Here is a 24,750-nt window from a genome sequence, read left to right as displayed (position 1 = left end):
GAAAAAAATTAGAAGGAAGCTAATCCAGAATTTTAAACTCCAAGGGAAGTGCAGTGGGATGCATGTACATATACCCACTTGCTGAAGGCATATCACATAATGGCTACTCCAGCACCTGCGTAGATTTAACTACTGATAAGCACCATCCTTTGCTGGATTGTTTTGGACCCCATTTCTGACTAAAGGCTCTTAGCACCTTAGGAAGAGATATCTGAGGAACAGAGGTTTCTTCTCAGACACTGATCTCTCTCTCCTTTAATCCCTCAATGTCCAAGTGCTGAGTCACTCTGGAACTGCAAACAGACATAGACATGATTTGGGGTTCATTTTAAATTGCAGGACATTCTTGATTTCAGACAAGCAACTTAAGACCAGCCATGACCGTGTAAGTCACTGTCAACACTTGGTTTCGTATTAGCAGCTGCACAATATACAGTAGAAAGGAGCACATAAGCATTCCCAAAAACCCAGAGTAAATCAATGTAGCTCAAGTGAATTCAAACTCTAGAAACAAAATTAATTACTTCAGCCTGGAGCAGCTGAGGAGTGACACCTCACTGCAACCAGACCACAGGAGTGATAAATTCTGGATGGCAGGAATGAACACTGTGTGATGGGTTGCAGCAGCAACTCTTACATGTCACATCAATGAAGTCACTTTCCTGTGCCCTTATTTAAACAGTAAAATTCAAGATCTAATAGTGAAATAAATGTATAGTCCTCTATTTAGTGCACTGTTATTAATGCTGTCCAAAAAGTACATTTATTCTAGTTACTGAGGGAGGAGCCCAAAAATGTAGCATGTTTTCATCATAGAATATAAGGATAACACTCATCTTTTACCTGACATTTCTTTAAACAAAGTGAAAATAAGCAAAGGTAAGACTTTGTGTCCCACTCTACCATTCTACACCAAAACTCTTCAATTCTGCCCAATTAATTCCAAAACAAATTACTTTCATTTTGCTGTGATATGTCACAGTCAAACACAAACCAGAAGTGATACAGTTTTATATTTAGACTCTGGATTATAAGACCTAGATTCTTATTTACTCCTTTGTTTTTAGACAAAAAAAAAAAAAGACAAAATAATAATTATTATTATTATAATTATTAGGTATAAAACAGAAAAAGTTGATTCTCATTTTCCTGATTGCTACACTTTTCCCCTTGCCTATAAATGCCCTAACAACTAAAAATCAGTGGTCATCTTGCAGGTTCTGTTCTACAGAACAGTTTTAAGAAGTCCTCTCACATAGGCCAGTCAAGCTTTAGGCGACTTTACCACCAGGAGTGTGACACGTTTCTGCACTAAAATTCTTATGTGACTGTATATGCATAAATGGTTGATTAGCAGACCAGGATATAGCCCAAGTATGTCACTTCATCCAGGTACACAGGTACTTGTTATCCTGAAAGGCTCTCTATCCTCATGGATGCTAAAAGTTCACCCACATTAAACTGTAAGGAACCTCACCCAATTTCAAAGTTAGATCTAACTTTGCAGTCAGGCATGCACTGAGTGGCTGTAACAGAGACTTCTGGATTCTAATATTTTCACAATTTTCATAATTTTGATTCGGGTAAATGAAATACTCTTTTCTGGGAAGGATAATGCTATGGTTTTACACTAAGTAATCGAGTCACTTTCTAATTTTTATTATGGCAGGTACAATGCAAGTATACAAAAGGAGATCTCTTATTTACATAGTTTATAATGGGAGATGACAGAGTAGACTATCACTCTCTTCTGTTATGCCTGGAAGAGAGAGGCCATGGCTATTGCTGAAAGGTGAGAGATTATACCAGATGAGGGGTGACTATTGCATTTTGTTTTTTATATCTACCTACTGCTGATGAAAGCCATGTATGGCAAGATGGACACAAAGCCTGTCAAAGCATGATGAGCTTACTGATCTTCAACGAGGAGTAGTTTCATGATAAGGTATCTAAGTGCTTTTGGACATAGGAAATTGTCTGATCTCCTGTTTACTTAAATTTCTGTCCAATCTCAAGGGCATTAATAAAAACAAATAATAAAAAAAAAATAAAAGTCAATTATGCCACAAAACAGCAAAAGAAAGCAAGCATTAATCTGGGCAGACATATGTGTAGCTTAATTTATTATGCTAAACCCAAAATTGCCACCTAACTAATTTAACTGATTAAAATTGTTATTTTAATACTAAACCAAACCCTCCCCTTATATCCAAAAACCTAACACTGATTATTCATGGGTGAGGAAGAATCTGAAAGGGCTATCATTGTATGTCATTCTTATGTAACCAAGATTTTTTTCTGAACTGTCTACAAATAATTTGGTTTATGAAACTTAAATTTCCATGTACAAAATGAATTCTAAGAATGCTGGAAAGAAACTTTATTTACTATACCTGTATGTGAACAGCTTTCTTTCAGCAAGAAATTAATTTTTCTCTCTCTCAGTACTGCAAAACCACACAACACATGGCTTTGTGAAATTAGTTTGCAAAATTCAATAATGGCCCACATACACAAGTGGAATAGAATGCTATGAACACTTCTTCAGATGTGTTTGCTTTTGTTAATATACAGCTACAGTACAGAACTTCTATTTACAGAATTTTAATGTTTAAATTAAGAATTGCTGTGAAGACAATGACTCGAAGATAACAGACAATGCATTAAAGGAATGCAACACCAATTACAGACACTGAAACAGTCCTTTGACAAACTGAAAAGTGTAAAATTTAAGGAGCTATTACCAAATGCTGCATTTGTTATATTCTAGTAATACATGATTGCATCTATAGTGCCACTCTCAGGTGTTCAGACTATTTACTGAATGTGTACTGTTTATGAACTTCTAGGAAAGTCCATTATAGTTTTGAATATTCCCATCAAACATCTTTCAAAAGGTGAAACATCAAGTGTTAGCACCTGGCTTTCAACCTAATGATATGGAGGAGAGAGAGAGAGAAAGGGAGAGACAGAACAAAACTCTACAAGGAATCTGTACTGGGGAAAAACATAAAAAATACAGCAGGAATTCAACTACGGTTTTCAAGCATGTGCCCAGGAAAATATCAACAATACCTGAAATAGTATTTAACATGCATTAATCTGTCCTTAAAATCCTCCAATAGCAGAGATTACAGAAGTTCCCTAACAAGAATCTCTAGTACAAGTATTCTTATTATTAGAAAAAAACCTTTCTATTGGTTAAATCATCTTGATACAATGTAGTTTATTTTTGGTCTGATCAACTCTGAAGAATATTTTTTTTCCTTCTTTGTACCAACTTCTTTTTAAAAAATTTTTATATTAATTTAGGCTTTTTTAACAGATTTCCTACCTTCACTAAATTAAAGAAATATTACTATTTTAAGCTATTTTTGTTCTTGTCTCCTGTGGTCTTCTTATCATCCAGTTCAGTTTGCTTTGGACCTTCCCTGTTTTTTACCAAAGTGGAAAGGATGCTAGTTGAGACTTTTCAAAGGGTGAGATAGTGGTCTTCTGAATATTCAGGAGTACCTCAATGTGTTAAATGCAACACCCCTCTCTGTATGTATCAGGTTTGATCAGTTTGATCAATGTTCTGTGATCTGTGATCCAGAATCCCCCATGATTTTTTTTTTAAGTCACTCCTGATACCATAATCACAGTGATCTGCCTCTTCCTTTCTGTACTGCATGCTTTTCTGAATACTTTCTTAAAATTTTCTTTTAAATTCTAACACTGTACTTCCTCACATCTTACTGTCATCACCTGCAAATGTAACCAACCACTTTATTTCATACCTAATATGCTGAAGTAAAAATTAACAAAAATATTGTAATACTGAATCCAGGAGAGCTTGACTGGAACCCAGAGAGCTGAGTATCATCTGACAGTGAGTCCATGGTAGCTGGTTTACTTTCCTAATCAGCTACATATTTTACTGCAGCTTAATTAACAGAGTCTCTAACTTATTTAAAGGACTGTCACACACAGAATCATTTTGAAAGTCCTACTAATGCCAAGATAAGCCACATTTATCATTCCCTCCTATCCACAATACCTAGACTGTTTTTGTTTAATAAATAATCATTAATCCAAGTAAACATTACTTTTTCTTTTTTTGTTCTATAAATTAGCATGATGTATGGGCAAACATTTTTTCCCCCTTTGCTTACACAGCATTTGGACACAACCTTTTACTTTCAGAATACGGCACAAATGGTCAATAAATCTGGGTCTTTTCTTCCTAGAAAGGATTCACAAATCCTCAAAGGTCAAATTCCTGCATTAGCATCTACTTCCTAGTGCAAATTTCTTTATTTTTAAGCCTAGTGCAAATCTCTTTATTTTAAGGTGTCTTTGTATTTTTTGCCAAAACAGAATGATAAGCATTTCTGATAGTTCCAACAAAAATCTTAACTCTGAGATTCTCCCATCCCCTTTTTAAAATGAAACGACGTGTTAGACATCAGGGTACTTTTATTTAATATAATATTCAAACATGAAATGCCCTGGTAAGATAAGACTCGTAGATAAGTACACAGAAATTTGGATATTTTCCTATTACTTATTACAGCATTTAATTTTTAATTTTTGAAAAATACTTTCAAATGGAAACGTGCCTCGATAGATGACAAATCCCACCATATCTCAAGAAATTCAAAAATTATAGGTCATAAAGTTACAAGTGTGATTGCATTTGAGCAGAGCTTTTCCGAGCAAGTTCAAGATGAAAACGATGAAGATGTCAACACTCTGATACTGCAGATTTAAGAACTGGATCTGTACCACTTGAAGATCAAAATACTATGTGTGCATCTACCAGGATATATACGGACGGAGACGAAGATCTCAGCTGTCACGCTGTGTGATCAATTCTTCATTCCTTCCCCAACTTACAAAACAATTTCATGTTTGTATTGGGAGGACATAAGCTTGTACTGAACACTGCCAGAGAAGTAAGCCAAATGAAACAAATGCCTGCACATACTCAATTTTTCCTTATTTTTAAAAATTTTTTCAGCAGGAAGTATAGGTATAGTTCTCTTCACTCAAGTGTCTGGAGTCAGAAACAATTAGTTCATACTAATAAGCATAAAATCAATTTTTCCATGGCAAATCTATTCTTCAGAATAGTAAGTCTCAAGTGTTTTACAGGTCTCATTATCACTGAACATTTATTTTTTTTTTAGGAAACAATCCTTTTTACAGTAAGGTCTATGTACAACACAGTGTTCTATATAGAAATGTTCTTATTAAACTGTAAATAAGTAGAGTGGCAGGCAGATGGCAAACCATTGCTTATTTCTTTCAGTATCACCATAGAGGAACACACAATATTTAAGTCCCACAGGCTTCTGTCACTCTTCAATGAATCCAAGCATTGTATAACATCATTTGCCAACGAAGCACAGGGGAAAGAGACATTACTTAATAGGACAATCCTGACAAGACATTTATCCGGGATTTTTCAACGATGCACATACAAAATGTTCCTGAATAGTGCAAAAAAATGCAGGCAAATTAACTACCTTGTCAGTCCAAATAACAAACCAATCAATTACATTCTATCCAAGCCTGACAAGCAAACTCAATGTTTTGTCATAATAAGCTTATAGTTGAGACAAGGTAGCTGTTCTCCTTTACTTTAGGTATTCTATTGAAAGCTTTATCCACATTTAAAAATCCTATTATAAAAGGTTTCCACGATTGCCTCCGAGGATGAGTTGTGGCAGAGTTGTGTCTCATGAAGGGTATCTACACAGTAAAGTGATAAGAAAAAAATATTAACATTGAAAGATCATAGCAGCTCTCCTCTGTCTTATGAAACATTTTAACATCACACTAAATTTAAGCAATGTTTATGCTCAAATACTTAGACACCCACACCAAATTTTCAAGTCTCTGAGTGTCAAAACATTAAACTGAGTTTAGTATAGCATCCTTATAACTCTTATAACTTTTTCTCAATACAGCTCAAAGAACAAAGGCAGTCCACCACAAGACAGAGAATTTTCCTTTTTTTTTATCATGAAAGCAACAATTTAATAGAAGTAGGCTTGACTGTGAAGCTAGCATTTTACTCAGATTTGCAACCCACAGAAATGCAGCTATGAGAATGACTATAAGCACAAACATGGGTACTATGTTACAATCTTAAAAAATGCTTGTTTTACAGAATAGCATTTGAAAGAAAACAAGTCTTAGGATTTAGGAAGGACTAAGTAAGGGACGGTTTCTTTCAAAATGCTTTGTAATAATTCAGCACATAAAAGGCTTTAGTCACTTCTGAAAAAAGGTCTTTGAGCCAATAATTCCAAAGCCTTCAAAACTTTTTCTTTTCCTACTCGTACTTCCTGTCTTTTGACACTCATGACATACATACTTGTCAAGAACACTTTTTAAAAAATCAAGACAATTTAAAGTGCTGATTCTATAAATTTAAACTCTTTAAAGTACTTGCCATACAGCAAATGAATGTATCTTAGAGCATTGTGAGATTTTAATTAGGAAGACATCTATGTTGTCTTTAAGCTGAGCAAATACATTTTGAACGAAAGACCAATAAGAAGTCTCCATCACTATATTTGGTGGTTTATTGTTTGGTTGTTTTTTTTTAATTTGAAATGTATTTAATTCTAATTGTAAATAAAAAAGAAACCGCTTTCATACTTTGATAAAATGTAACAGTCTGATAAACAGGAGCCATCTTGTTGCCACATGTTCAAACAAAAAATCTTTTGCAACTGTATTTTAGTTTTGAGTATGAGCATTTTGAGTCTAAGAATTAGAGAGTACTTCTTCTAAGAAGTACCATATGAAAATCCACTCCCGATTCTCACTTCATTTCTTATTTGAGACATGATTGAAATTTTAAATTGGGTGTCTTGAACTGCAATCTACAGTACAATTTTAAACTTTTTAAGAAAACTGAAGAAAAGCTTAGCTGCAAGACAGAAATACTCTTCATACTCATCTCATTACAATCTCCTTCCCTTACTGAGTGCAACTAGTTTTGTTCTGACAGCCTCAGTGGGTGGGGCTGACATGGGTGCCCACTGAAATGCAGAAGCTTAAAGGGCAGCAGAAAAAATCAAGATAAACTGAAGGTCTCTGTGCCACCTCTACCCCCTCACAGCAATGTCAGTAGTGACAACTGCACCATTTCAGTCATGTCATCAGACTGTGACAGGCTGCCCCATCTGGGCTAGTAGGGTTTGGGCAGGAATACAGCAACCCATACTTCAAATACGAGGGGTTTTATAATGAGTCAGTGAGTATGTGAATATGTGTATACACACACATATATATGTATGTATGACTACATATAACTGTACTGACATATAAGTTTATATTTATAAATTATTTTATATAAAAATTTTATCCATGTAAACATGTTTTGATATAAAAAACCAGCTTCACAGCTGAACCAATAAAATAATCAGTTACATTTTAATAAGCTCACAAATAAAAGTAATTAAGTACAAACAAGGATTTCAGAGGAAACCTGTAACTACTGAGAAAAGATCCTAATATTTTGTAGCACTTCAGATAAGGCTGTAAGAACATAGACATAAGTAGGAAGTGTAAGTAACCTACACCTGCACTAGTTATTCCTATTACATTTTTACTGGTAACAACATATCAAGAAATTTAAAAGGATATTAGAATATTTACTCGTATATTATAGGAAAATTATTTTTTAATAGTTGGACAATTTTTCCATTTCTACTCTATTGAAAATTTAACTTGACATCATTTATTTTTTACACATTCTAGGGTTATCTTCACCCCTCTCATGTTTGAAGCATTATTAATTAAGAAATCACTATTGGCTTTATTTAAAGATTTTTTTGTTTTGTTCTAGCAAGTGAAATATTGGTAAAAGACAAAGGAATATGAATGCATAAATAAAACAGCTTGTAATTATTGCAGTTAATTGTATTATTGTAATAAAACAGCAAATTCATCTGATAACTGACTACTGCCCTGAGACCACTCACATTGATGACATTTCTCCTGCTCTAGTCTCTCCTTCTGCTCTTCTCCCATCCCTACACACCATCTGCCAGCCCTTCCTCAACAAAGAACTGCTCCCATTCCTGTACATCCATTCAAATTTCTACTGATTGAAGTAACCAGAATTGTCTGCAATAGTTGAACTTGTATTTACAGCCTCACTTAGGAAAAGGATTTAGTGGGCACAAAAATCTGAAATAAGGATGGTGAGCAAAACTGAACAGCCTTCTTCTCTTACCAGTAGATGCAACAAATATTAAGAAAGAAAAAAGCATCACAGATAATGCCATAATAGGTGCTTTGAACAGGAAGGTTCTCAATTGCATATTTGGTCCTTTAGAAGAGTTGTTCTCTCCCACCTCTCCTTCAATCCAGGACAAAAAGTAATTATAAAAGCACTTTCTTTCAAATATCGGTACAAAGAGGAAGAAACACATCAACCTCTCTCCTCCCTAACCACACATGTCATCTGTTTCCTTGCTTAAGTAAGTATTATGTAAAGGGAAGGTATCTAAGATCTATATGCAGATTTCCTTTTCAAAAGACTATAGGACAAGAAACCCCACAAGTTATTTCAATACTTTGTAGTCTTCATTTATGCAACAGACACAGAAAATTGCAAATCACAGACAAACATAATATTTATGTCAGCAGTTTTGATCCTGGTTCTTTTTTAGCCATTTTAGTATTTGCCTTCATCAGGTTAAATGGCTGTTGGCAAGGGCAATGTTTCTGGCTGCTAACTGGGCACAAGTAAAACTACATTCTCAACTACAATGTAAAATCAGTTTATATCTTCAAGGGTCTGAAGGCAAGAAGCTGCATTAGTGTACCATAGCAACTCTGAAAAATTAGGCCTCTCCCACCAGGTTAAGTCTGCTAAGACTAAAGAGGAATTTGGGTTATTTGCAAATGGCTTTCACAAGGTAAAGATGCTAAGTAATATGCATTTTTAAAATTCAGGCTATCTCATCTCAGAAATTAATCTGTACCCAGCAGCTCTATTAAGCGAATGACTGAGCTCTTTAGAGGGGAAAAAAATCCCAAATCAGACTCCAAAAACAATGATGAGCAATGATTCTAGACATTCCTAATTACTTCCATTTTCTCAGTATTGATCATGTTATAAATATTAATAAATGCTTCCTGAACAGTTACAGATTTATATCTGCTAATATACACACTGATTAGCTTGTAAAAAAGTTATCTGCAGGGCAAAAGACCACAGTATCTGAGGTACCAATGGAACAGAAGAGCCCTGCTTTGTCTTAGTAATATTGTATTTATGGTAACATAAATAACAACATTTAGTGCTGGTCACTGTATATACGTGTTGACTGTCATGACTGACAGAATTCTGTTCTCCAAGTACTTCTGTGCCCACTTCAAAACAAGAGCAGATTTTCAAACTACTTCAGAGGAAAACTGAAACCATTTCACATATATGCTACCAATATTTTATTTAATCTTTTGTATAGGATATGTCATTTTCCTTCATTCTGTACTGTCTTTGTGAATACAAGCTTCTGAGAACCCATGAAAAATACACAGTCAATACACTCAATACCCTACATGAAACCCAGCTTTCTCTTTTAAATGACTGCATTTACAGACCTTGTCACAACAAGGTCCCTGATGTTATCGAAGCAATTTCAAGATACTTTAATCACTGGCAAAACTCAGTGACTTGACAAGAGAAATGTGGGCCAGAAGACTTCAATGGCTTGAAAGGAAGGTTATTGAGTGATGTAATTTCGTTTGGATGGGACTGATTCCAATTGATCTGTTTTTGCAATGCATATCTTGCCTCTGCAGCTGTCTCTATCTGATTCAGTGCTTAAACTGCAAGGAGTGACTATCCCTTTCCACTTAAAGCAAAACCCTTCCTTCCTCCTGCTATTATTTTGAATGAGCATGAGGAGCCCATTTTCGAGTTTAATCTCTGTACTCACTGCAAAAAAAAATAAAAATTACATTCAACTGAATGCCAACCCATGAATTCAACTGAGTCTTGTGATTGCCAGCATATATGTTATGTAAATAGAAAAACAGATCATAGAGCATTATGTTTATCATCATTATTATTATGAACTGAAAATATTGAGTTAGGTTTTGTATAACACAATCCCAACTGCACACTATCATGTAATCTACACTGTATTAGACTGTACTTAATTTCAGCTGAGTACTTACATTCAAAAGAAAAAACACCTGCTTGGTATGTACTAAGTATAATAATTAATAACTGGTTACGTTATATATGAAATCAACACTTTTCCACAGTTGTAACAGAAAATAAGTGTACCATTAGGAACCTCACAATTTAAGTTAATTTTAAACTGCATAAAACCTAGGTGGGGGGAAGCCATATATAGGGAGCTACAAAGCTTTGAGAGGAGTATTGATAAATAATGTAATCATCATTATATGCTAATGAAACTGGATCAGGATGTGGCCCTAGATGTTGCCAGCAATATGTAGCTGACAGGTGAGCTAAGCTGCCCTTTATTCACCCAGCTTTAGTTTTATGCTGTCTGCGCACACAAAACATGCTTGGCTAACAAAACATGATTTGCTGGATTAGACATAAATGTGAGCTTTCCTGTGATAATTTAATGAGCAATGAAAATGGAGTTCAAGATCAGCTGCCAGTCCTTCACTGCCTTCCCAACTTCTTGTATCACAGGATAGCTGAGACAGCTCTGCTCAGTTTCACTTTTTATGTCTAGTCTATATAATTCCAGAGTTTAAGAGCTTTTGGGTGTCTATAGCAGCAGCAACATTCAGGCCACCCTGAATGCATACCAGACATGCCTGCAGAAACATTTTCAGAGAAAACATGACTGATCCTCAGTACCAGTCACTTTCAGTTTTGTTGACAGTAATTGATACAGAGCATCTGCTCTGTAAAATTACCTGTTCCAAAAATGGTAAGTAATTATGACTTCATCTATCAGCAAACTCAAAATCATAAGCTCAATAAAGATATGTACATTTTATATATTACACAGCTTTGTATTATGAGTACTGTCACTCAGTGTAACTGTTTCTGTTACTATGGGAACCCTGTACCCCTTCTTAAGTACTGCATAAATATACTAGCATACCACTAATCTTACAGATAAAATATTTTATTGGAAATAAAAATCTAAACTTCCTTCAAATGCAGAACTTGCTTATTATTTATAGACCATACTTTGAGAAAAATTTTAACTAGCAGAGCTGTATAAAGAAATTAGATTATAATATTAATTTGCAATTAAAAAAACTGAATAGTCTTCTAAAATAGTCTTTTAAAATAGAAATGGTTTAAAGGATATTTTTCCCATTTCAGTATATCAATGAAAGTCTTAAGTTGTTATTATTATATAATACTATTAGAATTGTTCTGTTTATTTTTACAGAAAATTAGATTAAGTAATTTATTGGGCTGTCTCTTTATCAGTGAATATGGATGAATTCTGTGAGAAAAATCTAAATTTCACTTCACTGTTTCAATTTCAACAATGGACAGCAAAGTCACTGGACTGTACTGTTTTCAGTGAAAATACAGGCCTATGCGTTTAAGTTAGCCATCGGTTATCAATAATTTATTGATATCTGTGAAGCATTTAGAAACTTCTGTATGACTTCAATATGTTAAAATCTAAGCATGACTATCACAAATGCTACAAAACAAGGCAAGGTAGGAGTTCTGGTTTCTTGCTCTGCTCCTCTACCAAGCACAAATATAAAACACAGATTCAGAGCTAGGAGATGGGCATTTTTTTCCTCATTTCAAAGTAAATCATTCTTCAAGATATTTATAAAGGTTTTTTCCTCTCAAAACTCCCACTCCCAGAAGCCTTAGAACTGTAACAGTTCTACTGTGAGACATTCAAAAGTCTCTACAGGATCACAGGGTACCTCTTCATCAAGTTCTGTATATCACAGTCCAGGTCAAAACCTGTGCTCCTATGCTTAAGAAATTAGTTATGATCCACTTTTATTTATAAATTAGATTGAAAATATTAATGACACTAATGACACTTTATGGCTTATTGGAACATTGAGTCTAGAAACGAAATGAGGTGTAAGTACAATCTCTTACCACTGCTATGGGTTAAAATTACAGAAGAATTCACCACTTCATAAGGAAGACCACAGAAAGCTGTATCATGGTTTTGGAAGAGGAAGTACTGGCTTGTCAAAGGCACTGCTAGGCTGAATCTTGCAGGAAGTTGTCATGAAAGGGAAGGCTGCCTAGTGAAAGGGGCATTTTTAGAAGAAAATTTACTCAGAGCTCAGAGAAATAAAGCAGAAGGGGCTATATGTATGTGATGCCTTTGAGCTCAATCCATCAACAAGCACAGTGAAAATTTGGCTTGAGACCTCCATGCCTACCAGTGTGACATGGGACAGAGAAGGACAGACCACAGCAGGAAAGCAAGGGTCTAGATCATTTGGATATATTCCAGTCCACAGGAATTATTCAGTGTTTCTGAAATGGATGTTTGCTATGTCTGTCAGACTCCAGTGTAAGATCTAAGAAACACCATTACATCCAAGGCAGTACTCTGAAAACTGAAAAACCCTAAGATGAGCCCATCTTAAAGAGGTGAGATATGCACAATAAAAAATTATAGTAAGCAGTACCTAGGAAATCATGGGTTGGTCAGCCCTGTCCCTGTACTGGGAAAGATCAAGGGATCCATTGTCAAATACATGAAAGTAACTGAGAGCACTCAGCAAAAATTTAAGAAGGGCAGAGGGGTCGCTCATATTTGAAATGATGAATGACATGCTCTGTGAAAGAGGGCAGAGCAACACACCCAAAGGTGTCCAATATAAGGCTTTTCTATCAGTCTGGTACAGCACTTTCCTGTACCAGAAAACAAGGCAGGCTGAATATGTTGAAAGCCAGCTGGAATCAACAGAAGGCAATAGCTTGAGCTGTAGATGCTGTCCAGTAACAAAGTACCCCAGGGAGCCAAGGGGAGAGAACTGGTGCATCAGACACAGAATTGCCAGCCAGGCAAGGCAGGAATTGTCCTGCTCTGCACTGCACTCACCTTGTGTGCTGGGGGCAGCTTTGAGTACCGCAATTCATAAGAAAGACATTAAGTTATTAGACAGTGCCCAAAGGAAGTCAATGAAGATGGTGGAGAGTCCTCGGGGGAAGCTGTATGAGGAGGGGCTGAGGTCACTTGGTCTGTTCAGCCTGGAGAAGAGGAGACTGAAGTGAGACTTCACTGCAGCTACTACTTCCTTGTCAGGAGAATACGAGGGGCAGGCACTGATCTCCCCCCTGGTGACCAGTAACAGAAGCAAGGGAATGGCCTGGAGTTCTGTCAGGGGAGGTTTAAGTTACGTATTAGAAAAACATTCTTCACCCAAAGGGTGGTTGGGCACAGAGACAGGCTCCCCAGGGAAGTGGTCACAGCACCAAACCTTGCAGAGTTCAAGAAGTGTGGACAATATGATCAGGCCCCTGGTGTGATTCTTGGGGATGGTCCTGTGCAGGGCTGGGATTGGACCTGATGATCCTTAAGAGTCCCTTCCAACTCAGCATATTCTGTGATTCTGTGATTTTGTGGCTCACAGTGCTACCAAACTCTCATTAGGTGAGAGAGGGAGGGCTCTCACCACAAGGGCTCACAGCCACAACCTGCAGCTTAGAAGTTTAGAGGGGACATTAGCAGATGCCTTTTCAGTACAAAGAATTGTGCAGTGAGCTCAGGGGTACTTATGTCTCAGCTCTCTGGGAACAAACAAATAAGAAGCTATGATAGTTTGTCCTTGATATTCTAAAAGCCTTCATTTCCAGTACTAGAAAGCATTGCCAGTTCCTGTGGTGAGGGTGGGAAGCCACAATGCTGAATAAAATCCTGTGATGCCCAGTGCATGGGTAAGTAGTGGATTTCTGTCAGTTATAAGGGATAAGAAATTTCCTTTCCAGCCCTCTTACAGATAGTATCTGGCTCTATGTAAGACAATAGTGCACTATAAGAGGCACTGGAAACTGATTTATAATCAGTCTTGTTATGCACAAATATTAAAATATTGTGTCCTTGATCCCATCTTAAAATTCAATGGCACTAGTCATATTAAAGGCCCTTTTCTTAAGACTGACAGATGATTTCATATTCTACTGAAACACAGACACTATAAACATTTCACCAAATAAAAGCCAGAAGAGGTTATACACATAAGTTTTTTAACTGGAAGCATATCTAAAGCATTTTGATAGGCATCCAAAAAAAACCAACCAAACAAGCAAAACAAAAAAAAAAAGCAAAAAAACCCAATCAAGCAAAAAGCCAAAAACCCCACAGAAAACTATTATTATTCATTTATATTTACAAGTCCACAATAAAACCTTTACACATAAAGTGGCCTAAGGAATAATTTCACAGATGTGTTTACAAACAAAATAAAGAGTAAGAAAACAAAAGCAGGGGAAATTTAGTGCATTCACTAGAAAAGTTTATACAAATACCTGTATTTTAAAATAAGCACCTTAACACTGAACCTTTTTTTAATGGCCATAAAATTTCTCAAGTTGATTGACAGATGTAGAAAAGCTTAACTTACAAAGCAAACATTTCATATATTCAATCATAATTTCATAGTTAATTTTCAGTCTTCAGTATTAAAACTTTCTATAAAGATAACAGTCTCTAAGTGGAAATGAACTATTTCTGAAAATGCACAAAAAATGAATTATGATTTTCTTTCACACTAGTCCTTAAGCATGCAAAATTTAGTAATAGGTTTTTTTCCAAAAGAAGCCAGAAGTTAACCAATAGGTATAAAGAATGGATGCATTTGTGTTATATCATAATCAAGCCAAAAGCTTGATTAAAAATCCCTAAAAGCATTCCTGAAAAGGACTATTTCAACAATATACTTAGAACAACATTTGTTTTAACACAGTTTGTCTATACTGTGGCTGAACGCATGCAAATAAATTTCAGACATAATACATACATATTAAAAACAATGACAAAGATAAATTGTATTATATACAAAAATCTATTAATTAATAGCATTTAACACCATGCCAGAAGTTTGGGAACAGTGTACCAATAAGATGTTCTGTTTGTGAAACTCAGTGCTAAGTATTAAAGAAATCACTTTCAAAAGAACTAAAAAAGTTCACTGAAATCAAATACCACAATGTCCCTAGTAACAAGCTTACTTAAAATTTTTCTCAAATAATACAATAAAGGACCCTTAAGAAAATTATTTCATCATGACAAAAAATGAAAGTCAAGTAAAACATTATGCAGATTTTTTGCAATGCCATTATCACATACACAACTGTATTCGTGAATATTACTTTCAGCACGTCCACCAATAACCTAGTCTAGATAAAGCATGAAGTTTGTTTCAACTGAATCAAAAGAGAAAACTACCTTTGTAGATAGGAAAATAATAATTTGTTTGGATACACATATTCTTATTATATTCTGTCTTGGCAGTAAAATCTGTATGTAACAAACCTAAACCAAATGAAACCAGTAGGAAGAAGGAATGTCTCTACACTGTAACATGCGGGGCATAAGGTGAATCAAATTATTCCATTTGATATTTAATTTCACCAGTTTCCTAAACTTTTGTTAGTGCTGTTGTAGGGCACTTTCAGTCAGATCAGTAACACTGGTTCCCTCTAAAAAATGTCAGATCTTTAGTCCAGGCATAACTTAAACAACTTTTAAAAGCAATCAAAAGGAAGCTTAGGCTTAAATGCATTTCAAACAATGCATCTATAAAAATTTCTATCTTAAAAACTTTAATTTGTGAGAAAAATATGAAATAATAATAATATTATCTATCGTCCTGCAAGACTTTGGAACTACAGGGTAGATTTAGCATTTTGTCTTATTAGTGGTCATAGTCATTGTGAAATGCCCTTGCTCCTCCATATTCCTTTTCAGTATTCTTTCCTCTCTAGAAGAAAATAACAATTAATGTGACTCTATCAACCCATTAGAATGACAGGCAGACAGAAGGTTAAAATGATGGAAACAAAGAAGTTGAAGAACTCAATTTCAGAAAACTACAAAGTGCTTGAATCTGTGACTAGACTTTAATAATTTCTGAAATATCTCCTTTTGTACTCATTTTTGGAGAACAGAGGAAAACGGAAAAAATGAAAATATTCCAAACTACTCAGCTACTTTATTTTTTAATTAATAGGTCAAGATAGATGAACAACAGAATGTAGCATCAAGGAAAATATCTAACAAAACATGGAACTTCAGGAAAAAAACCCTTTTTAATGAGGGGTGGGGATTAATTAATTAATTAATTAAGTTGTATATCAACATTGGTCTGCACTTAGAATAAAGAGTTTTAAAGTATACAAAATAAATACATTGGAACTGTAACTATATAAGTAATGTTAATTATGCTTTAGCACAGTTTTTTTCATTAAGGCCTGCTATTCATACTTTTTTCTTTTTAATAAATATTTCTTTGCTACTTTTGTAAATGTTTTATTATAATTTTGCAATCATAATAAATATCTTCTGCTACCTGTAACAGTGAAATAGTGAAAAAAAATTCACTAAGATATCATTTTCCAGTCACCCATTCCCCATTGTATTGACCATAGCAAACTTCTCATTTTCACACAGCATGCCTATCCACAACTATCTCTCACTGGTTCTTTAAACAGTTTCAGTATCCTCCCTCCTTTGACTATGTGGTTTTCTTGTTTCAGTGTCTTTCTCTAATCAGTCAACTTTGTACAAGTCCTGAAGCTTGAACAGCCTGGATTTTGCTGCCTCTGCACACTATTTAAATTCTATTTTTTTTACATTTACCATCCACATTCAGGTCCTTCTCTAGTCCTTGTCCCACCAAGATCTCTACAGACAGCTCTAAGCTTTGTCTGTCTGTAACCCAAGGCCCTGTTTCATGCAGCACTTCTGCAAGACTCTGGCTTAGCTTTACTGAAGAAACAAGTGTATAGTGCAAATGCTAAACTCTGGTAGGTGAGTAAAAAATTTCACCATGGCTGTTGATACGAAATGATACAGAGTAGTGACTCAAGAGGAAAAATAAACAAAACAAAAAAACCCCATGAACATAAAACCTGTGAGAATACAGTGGAGAATCTGAGGATGGCAATTCAGCTAGATAAGGACCAGCCTGGTCCAAGGAGCAGCAGGGGCTGAAATATCTCCACCTTACCAAACACTGCCTGACCAGCAAAGCTACATCAAACATCAGCACTGGGTGAGATATTCATTCTGAAGCTTAGCCTAGCAAAATGCTACTCCTCACCACAAACAACTGCTGTGGATTCTTGAGTTCTGCACATCCTGCTCACATCTCTCATCAATGACACAAGATGACCAAAAGAAGGGGAGTCACACATGTCACAACACTCACTGCCCCATTTTACTCTTATCACCTAGTGCAGCGTTACCAGTCGTTGATACTGCCCTTAACATCTTTCTTCTCAATCTGCATTTCTGTTCCCTGCAAGTCTTGTAGCAACTCCAACTGTAGGGATAAGTACACTCAAATATCCCACAGCACACCAAGCACAATGACAAATGATCTAAAACCTGCCATACCAGGACTCTGAAACTGTTTCTATCACAACATCCTTCAAAGCTTTCTTTTTCTCAGATTTCATGAATAAATTTCTCCTCTGTCCTCGGGAAAGAAAGGGAGGTCTTTGCCAAAATTCAATTTACTGATCAAAGACTTCAATTCACTTTTCTTCTTAAAGGTATGGGGAGAGGGACACCTGGGCAGACAAGACATTTACTCAAATCTCACCTTAAAAATTTTGCCTGAAAACATCCAGCCTAAAAGATACATAAGAGACATGAAGAATTCTGAGTCCAAGTGATTTAAGTTTTACAAGTTTTTCCAAGTTTTAAAATAAGAAACTGAAAATGGGGTGTGGTACCACAATTATTACCACTGCCCAGTGTAGCTAACTTTCACCTGTATCAAGACTAGTTAAAAAATTCCAGAGAGTGGAACTTTGCTAAGTTCCAGTCATGGACATTTTGCTTGATCATTTCCCCATTTCTACTTTTGCTGGCTGTGAGTCAGCATTTCCTAACATAGTCATTGTATAGAATACTGTCTAGAATACACATAATCCATCATTCTTGATGGAACTGAGTGGTTAGATTTCCCTAATTCAGAAACAGAAATCAAAGCATGAATTTGAAACAAATGAATTGAAGCTAACATTCTAAAAGAAGAACCAAACTTTCATTAAAATTTCCTCCTGAAAAAAACCCAAATATTTTTTAGCTCATTCAACAATGACTTCTCTAATTAATTCCAGATTTTTTCCCCTGTTGACAAAGACACAGAAAGTCTCAAATACAAAGACCAACAGAAGCTGAAGCACTGCCTTTCCCAAACATCTGGTGGCCAAGACTGAAGGAATTCTTTTGTCTGTTTTGCCATTTGTATAAACAATGACAATGGTGCATATGTCTCACAAAACAGCAAAATTAAAAATAACACATAAGAGTCTATTAACATTTACAATTCTGGGGCTGGCAGAAAACATAAACACACTCAAGCTACTGAAAAAGACAACTACAGCAATATTAAATATTTTTCATTTTCTTCAACTTACTCATTAACAGTATGTATTAAGCTCATTGTCAACTCATAAATTTTGTTTATGGTGACTAAAATTATGTTTTGAACCTTAGCAATTTAACTTATAAAACCTACCAGGCTTCACATGAACTTTTCTACATGTAACTGTCGAAGGAAACCTACTTCAAAAACTATAACATGGATTAATCTACAATGAAAATACTGTGCTGCTTAATTTCAGAGTTGTATCAATCTTCACAACGAAAAAATTAACCACCCATAGATACACTTTATACAAATTTAAATACAAAAATGGAGGAAGCATGGCAATTTTTTGAGAATCTTGTCAAACAGTGAAACTAGATTTGAATGAAATATTAAAGTATTTTTGAAATGGGGATGAGACAATAAGAACTTAATAGTTCTTATTCAATTTAAATAGAATTAAGTACATATAATATTACATGAAGTTTCAAAATAAAAGCTTTTTAAAGTTTTCAACATAAAAGTATTTCAAGCTAAAACTTTCTGAGTTTTCTATAGTAAGCAGACCAACAGCTTAACTAATAATTATTATATACTACATAAAAAAGCTTATACAGAGATATAAGCTTCTACCTACAATGTGAAAAAGAGGCCACAATGGTTTCGGTGTAGTTTAGGAATTCATGGCACAAACTGTTCAGATCAGGTCTCCAAGGAACTAGAAGAAAAAACCTTGCTGTTAGTACTCTTCCATCACTCCACAGATGGAATACAGCTGCTGTATTCCCAGCTTTGCTTGGAATTAAGAGAGTAGAAAGTTTAATGCTTAGCGTGTGTAAAAACTGCACCCACTACCCTACTTTGTGGGCTACTCCAGAACCCACAACAAGGGATGCAAAGGATATTAAAGGCTGACAATCCTCCATGCCCCATGAGGAACCTTATCCTTCTAGTGCACCACCACCAGATTTTCCCTCCTCGTACTTTGCACTTCTTTTTTAGCTAAGTGTGGAATTTTAGCTGTGACATTATTTATGATTTTCTGGCATTGGCAGAATTAGCAAAGAGCCTGTTGAGTTTTTTGAGTTTGGCGTCTCAGTCTGCTGCCAGGTTAGGTGATACAGCTTTTTTTAATACAATTTGACAGGTGACACCTCAAAGCTATTGCTAGGGTGATATTCTAGTACAGTGAATTTAGAAGTGCATTTAAAAAGTGGACTTTTCAAAGAGAGCAGAGGAAGGGAGTGGGACTGTGGATGTCTTACCTGAACCTACATAGTGGAACCTCACAATAAGATGCAACTTCCAGTGGAAAACTGTAAACATTAGCATTGATAATTCTCCAGAATATTGCTCAATGAATTCAGTTTTTAAACTACAACTATAAACTACAGCTGTGACATGACTTTCCCAAGACATGCATTTAATAAGCAAATTACTTTCCCATTCTTCAGTAGTATTCTGAATGGTTGCTATATTGACTAGAGGAAGATGTTTCCTTCATAACAAACTAAATTTCACCTGTTAAATATAACAGAATTTTTTTTAATGGTTTACTTTTAAGAACTATAAATATACCTTTTCTTTTGACTTAGCACTGGTGGAATCACACCAAGAACAAATACTGCATCAATTTTGGGGTCCCCAGTACAAAAACATAATGGAGTTACTGGAGTAAGTCCAACAAAGGGACTATGAAGGTGACTGGCTGGAGTAAATGTCATACAAGAATAGGCTAAGACTGGAAATTATTTAGTCTGGAGAAGAGAAGGCTCAGCAAGAATCTTCTCAGTGTGCAAAATACCTGTTAGGGGAAGGAAAGACAGTCACACTTCTTAGGGGTGCCCAGTGAAAGGACAAGAGGCAACAGGCAAAAAAACTGAAATAAAGGAGATTATTAAATATAAGAATGCTTTGGGGTTTTTTTCCACTCTGAGGAGGAACAAGCAACAGAACAAGTTGTCCAGAGAGGTTGCAGAGACTCCACCCTTGGAGATATTCAAAACTCCACTAGATAGTGCCCTGAGTAACCTGCCATCTTGTTTTGATTTGGGGGGCTCAGACAAGACCAGCTTCAGAGGTCTTTCCCAATCTCAAGCATTCTGTAACTCTGTTCTTAATAAAAGGAGAAATTATTTAGAAAACCTTTCAAATTTAAAGAAAATTGAAGTCCTGCAGTTTACTTATTGTTCTTTAATGTGAAAAACTAAGATTACCACTAGAGTTTTAAAAGCCCACTGGTTTTCTTATCTCTTTTTCACAGCAAGTGTTATTAAAATAACTGTCAGTAGATACTAGCAGACAGGCTGTTTTTATGTAAATTTAAACAATTTTTACTATGACAAAGTAGCACTTTTATTTTTCCTCTTTTCATCTGCTCTGCATTTTCAGACATTAAACTGCTGCTTTTGCAGTTTTTACATACTCATAGTTGCACATTCTTTCCAAAATGCAGAGACACTTCAAATAAATATTACTGTTCTCCATCACTCAATAAAACTACTAAAGCTAGCACTACTGATTTTACTCAAGTAACCTTAATTTCTTAACAGATATTACATTTTTCTTTCAAAAGAGGTCATTTAAGTACTTTTTCCTCAAGTGATTTTTTTAAACATCCCTCTACAAACTCACATACACTATGGCAGTTACAAGCTTCATCAAGGGAAAAAAATCTAAAACTTCCTTTCTCCTCCTGTCATTTATTAAGAAATGGTCCTCAATCCTGAAGTAAACAGCTCAACAAATAAGGTTATCCTTGCCACTATTTCTTATGCTGTTACTGAATCCTGTTTGTTACTCTTTCTGAACATGTACAAAAATCAACTGTTCTTTTTCAAGGCTGATCTTTTTTGTCCCATTTTGTACCATTCTCAAATAACTTTTCCTTTTCTCAATTCCTGCACTGTGAAATGTTAACACAGAATATGCACTGCCAGGAAGCTGTCCTCAGCAGGGTCTAGACTGGATCTCTTCTAGCTTTCATGTGAAATTTTTGCATTTTCAGATCTTTGTTCACGACTTCAAGGTTTACAGGATTTGAAAACTCGTTTCTCCTCCATTCAATAATCATTTACTCTCTGCCCTTCTTTTGTCTCATTTCCTTTTCTCAGTTTCTCAGAAGCTCTGTCTTGGGCAGCATTTCTATATTTTCCCATTTTTCTAAAAATACTTCAAGAAATACAAATAATTTAAATAGAAATATAATTTAAATATCCTAAATGTCTCAAAACCAGTTGAGGTTCCAAGTAAAAATTTCCATGGACTTGCACAGACTCCTGCCAATTAAGTCAGCAGATGGAATATTCTATTCCATCAACTTAGTACAAAGTTCAATAAGCACTTATAAAGCACATTTTACACACAGAAAATTCTTCCACAAATCTCCTCATGTAGTCAGAGTTTCTATACAAGTTAGAGGACAGACAATTCAGAAATGCATATAGCTTCTGTTCCCTCAGAAATAGCCCTAGAAAGGAAATGAGAATCAAATTCACAATTACAATGGACCTCACAATTTCATAAAGACAGAGTTTAGAGATGAATTTTTTTGTTTCTTTAATTTGCCTTTCTCCAGGCACAAACCACAAGTCTGGGTCAAGTCTGAGACAAGTCTCAGACTTGGTTGTGCTAATGAGCATGTTTTCAGTGAGATGCAAAAATGCAGGCATGCGTCCCATCTTAGCTGTTATGTTTTATTCACCTGGAACACTGAACAGAGATGGGAATGCCTAACTAAGAAGTCCATATCAAAAGGTCCAAAGAGACTTCCATTTTGAGTCCTGGGAAGGCTTAATACAGGCATACTTATAGAATAAAAGATTTAACTCCTCTCCTCTATTTCCCTAGGCAGCAACATCAGCACAAGGCATAATTTGTCTCTGACTTTTACTAACAAGAACACTTTAAAAAGCTATTCAAATTTATGAGATTTTTAAACCCAAAGATAAACCCTGGCCACAGTTTACACTGAAGTGAGCATTTTAATCCATACAATATTTTCTTACCAAATTATAATCAAGTTTCTGCTATGCAATTTTGGTGCTGCTATGCTAGCTTTTATTGCTGTATTAAATTGTTAGCAAACAGCTAGAGGCTGCCAGAACAATTTCATAACATCTATTTCATTTTTAATAGTCCTTTGCACAAAACAGCTCTGAAATTATTGTTTACATATTATGGTCAAATAAATGCCAACAAATTCTATTGTTTAGCTTACTGCCATTAGGATTTTTGCAATTATTTTAGTCTTTATTACAACAATATTTTTTAGAATTTAATAATTTAACTATCAGTCCACTAATATCACTGAATTATATTTGTTTTTACTTCTCATGCTAAAACTGAGTGATTCTTCAACTTTTAAGTATTGGTACCACTTTCACCTTTGGCTATCACTACCATTTCAGCTTCCTCTCAAAAACAAAAACAAACTCCTCAAAACTGGTTTAGCATATGTAGGACGCTGAAGCTTTTAGAAAGTCCTGAAGTGCTACCAGATGCCATGCAGTTTTTCCAAGACACATTCTACTTTTAAAATCCAAATGTATACATTAATTTTCAGGAAAAGGAGAGAGCTAGTTGCTAGTGTTTCACTTCTAGTTACACATATTTAAATTACAATGAACTGAGGTTCTCTTCCCAGAAGTTAAGACTATTTTGAATTTGTCAAAGTCAGTATGCTTTTTTGGTCAACGATTAAATAATGTGACAAATATATTCCAACATACACATTTTCTTTCAAGTAAGTTAACTGTATATACAGAATTCTGTTTATTTTCAGTGACTTTGCAGTCACTGAAAATAAACACAGATGCCCCCTCATGGAAACCGATTAACTTTCAATGACAAGAACCATCATCCAACACATTGAAATTGGATGGGAGATGGATAAAACAAATGAGGTGCCAAGAAAACTTCACACATCCTTAAGAAAACAAAAGCAAAAGCTGTGTTTTTCAAAGATAAAATTGTATACTGTGCTAGAAACAAGCAAGGCTTTTCATCAGCTCTGAAACATGAAATAGAAAGCTGCCAAAGGATGCATGAACCACACTTTAGACAAGTAATTCTTTTGTCCGAGTATTCTTACATGTATTACTTTAGATGCAGACAAGCTCTTGTACAGCATGAATGGAGAGCAGTTCTCTGCTTCCTCAGTCAATAAAATTTTATCCTTTTCCAAGTGACAAGTGTTGACCCTTCATTGTATCATGTCTGCCCATGGTTTGCTCCCTTCTACAATCACTTCTAGCAATATACATCAAAAATGACAGGCAGAAATAACTGTGCTGCATTGTGCTGTGTTATATAGCTGATGTGTAAGATTTCTGTGACTGTTAATTAGAAAGGATACTTTACTGAATTAGCATACTTGGTGTGTAATTACTGCAAAGCAGCAACATAATTTAATCTTACAGATCAAGGTGTTCAATATTGATGCCGGAGATAAGTGTATTTCTTTTCCCCCCAAAATCTGTACAATCCAATGTCACAAACAATGAATATTTAGAGGGATTTTGGTTTTGACTTTAAAGCAGAGATTTCTGTATTAGAATTCAAATGCTTGGCCACCTCCCACTACTTTCCTAACCCAACTTTTGTTTCTTTTTAATAAGAAAGGAAAAAGTCAGCAAAACAAAATGTCAACATTAAATCATTTCACAGCATTTTGTGTCAGAAATGTAATGGAAAATGTGCACATCATGGGAAAGGTTACTGTTCTTCCAGAACATCTTTTCATTTGGTTCAGGGCTCATCCTTCTACATAACTGTGCAGGCACTACCGATGGCTGTTCTCCCTGGGCTTAATTTGGCAGTTGAAGAATTGTGGCATTTTCAGGAAACCACAGTGCAGTGATTTTAGTGGTTATCCATCTGAAAGTGATGCTATGATTTAGAATAATTACTCTGTTTATGTGCAATGGTAAAAGTCAGTTACTACACCATATTCCAATGTCAGCTTACACTTTACTGACTATTTCCCTAATACAACATCACATCCTATGTCCAAGGGATCTGTCCAAGTCAGAATTAGAGGGATTCAGTGCTCCTGTTCCTCAGCAGTAAGTGCACGTGCAGTGCAGTAACAATGATGTACTTTAACTGACAATTGGGTAAGGAAAGGAGCAGGAGGGAATGGGACGAACTCAGCTAGTTAATCAAAGCACTGCACATTAATTTACGCTTGACCTTAGCATT

The 24,750-nt window shown here is 35.3% G+C and overlaps 1 protein-coding gene across 6 annotated transcripts in view; it reads right to left on the bottom strand.

Annotated features, from left to right (window-relative positions):
- PHF14 (PHD finger protein 14) overlaps positions 1 to 24,750 on the bottom strand; it is a 159,915-nt gene that overhangs the window by 58,542 nt on the left and 76,623 nt on the right. The window contains exon 17 of one of the 6 annotated variants that reach the window (XM_074536630.1): positions 3,545 to 5,736. The exons of the other annotated variants lie outside the window; for them this stretch is intronic. Coding sequence (XP_074392731.1) covers positions 5,724 to 5,736 — 13 coding nt within the window. The 3' untranslated portion in view covers positions 3,545 to 5,723. Of the gene's footprint in view, positions 1 to 3,544; positions 5,737 to 24,750 lie in introns of those variants that run through there. 6 annotated transcript variants of the gene reach the window in all.

Source organism: Zonotrichia albicollis, chromosome 1, assembly GCF_047830755.1.
Source record: "Zonotrichia albicollis isolate bZonAlb1 chromosome 1, bZonAlb1.hap1, whole genome shotgun sequence".
Classification (NCBI taxonomy): Eukaryota; Metazoa; Chordata; class Aves; order Passeriformes; family Passerellidae; genus Zonotrichia; species Zonotrichia albicollis.
Note: the sequence above shows the minus strand (reverse complement) of the source record. Positions and strands in the feature narration are given on the sequence as shown.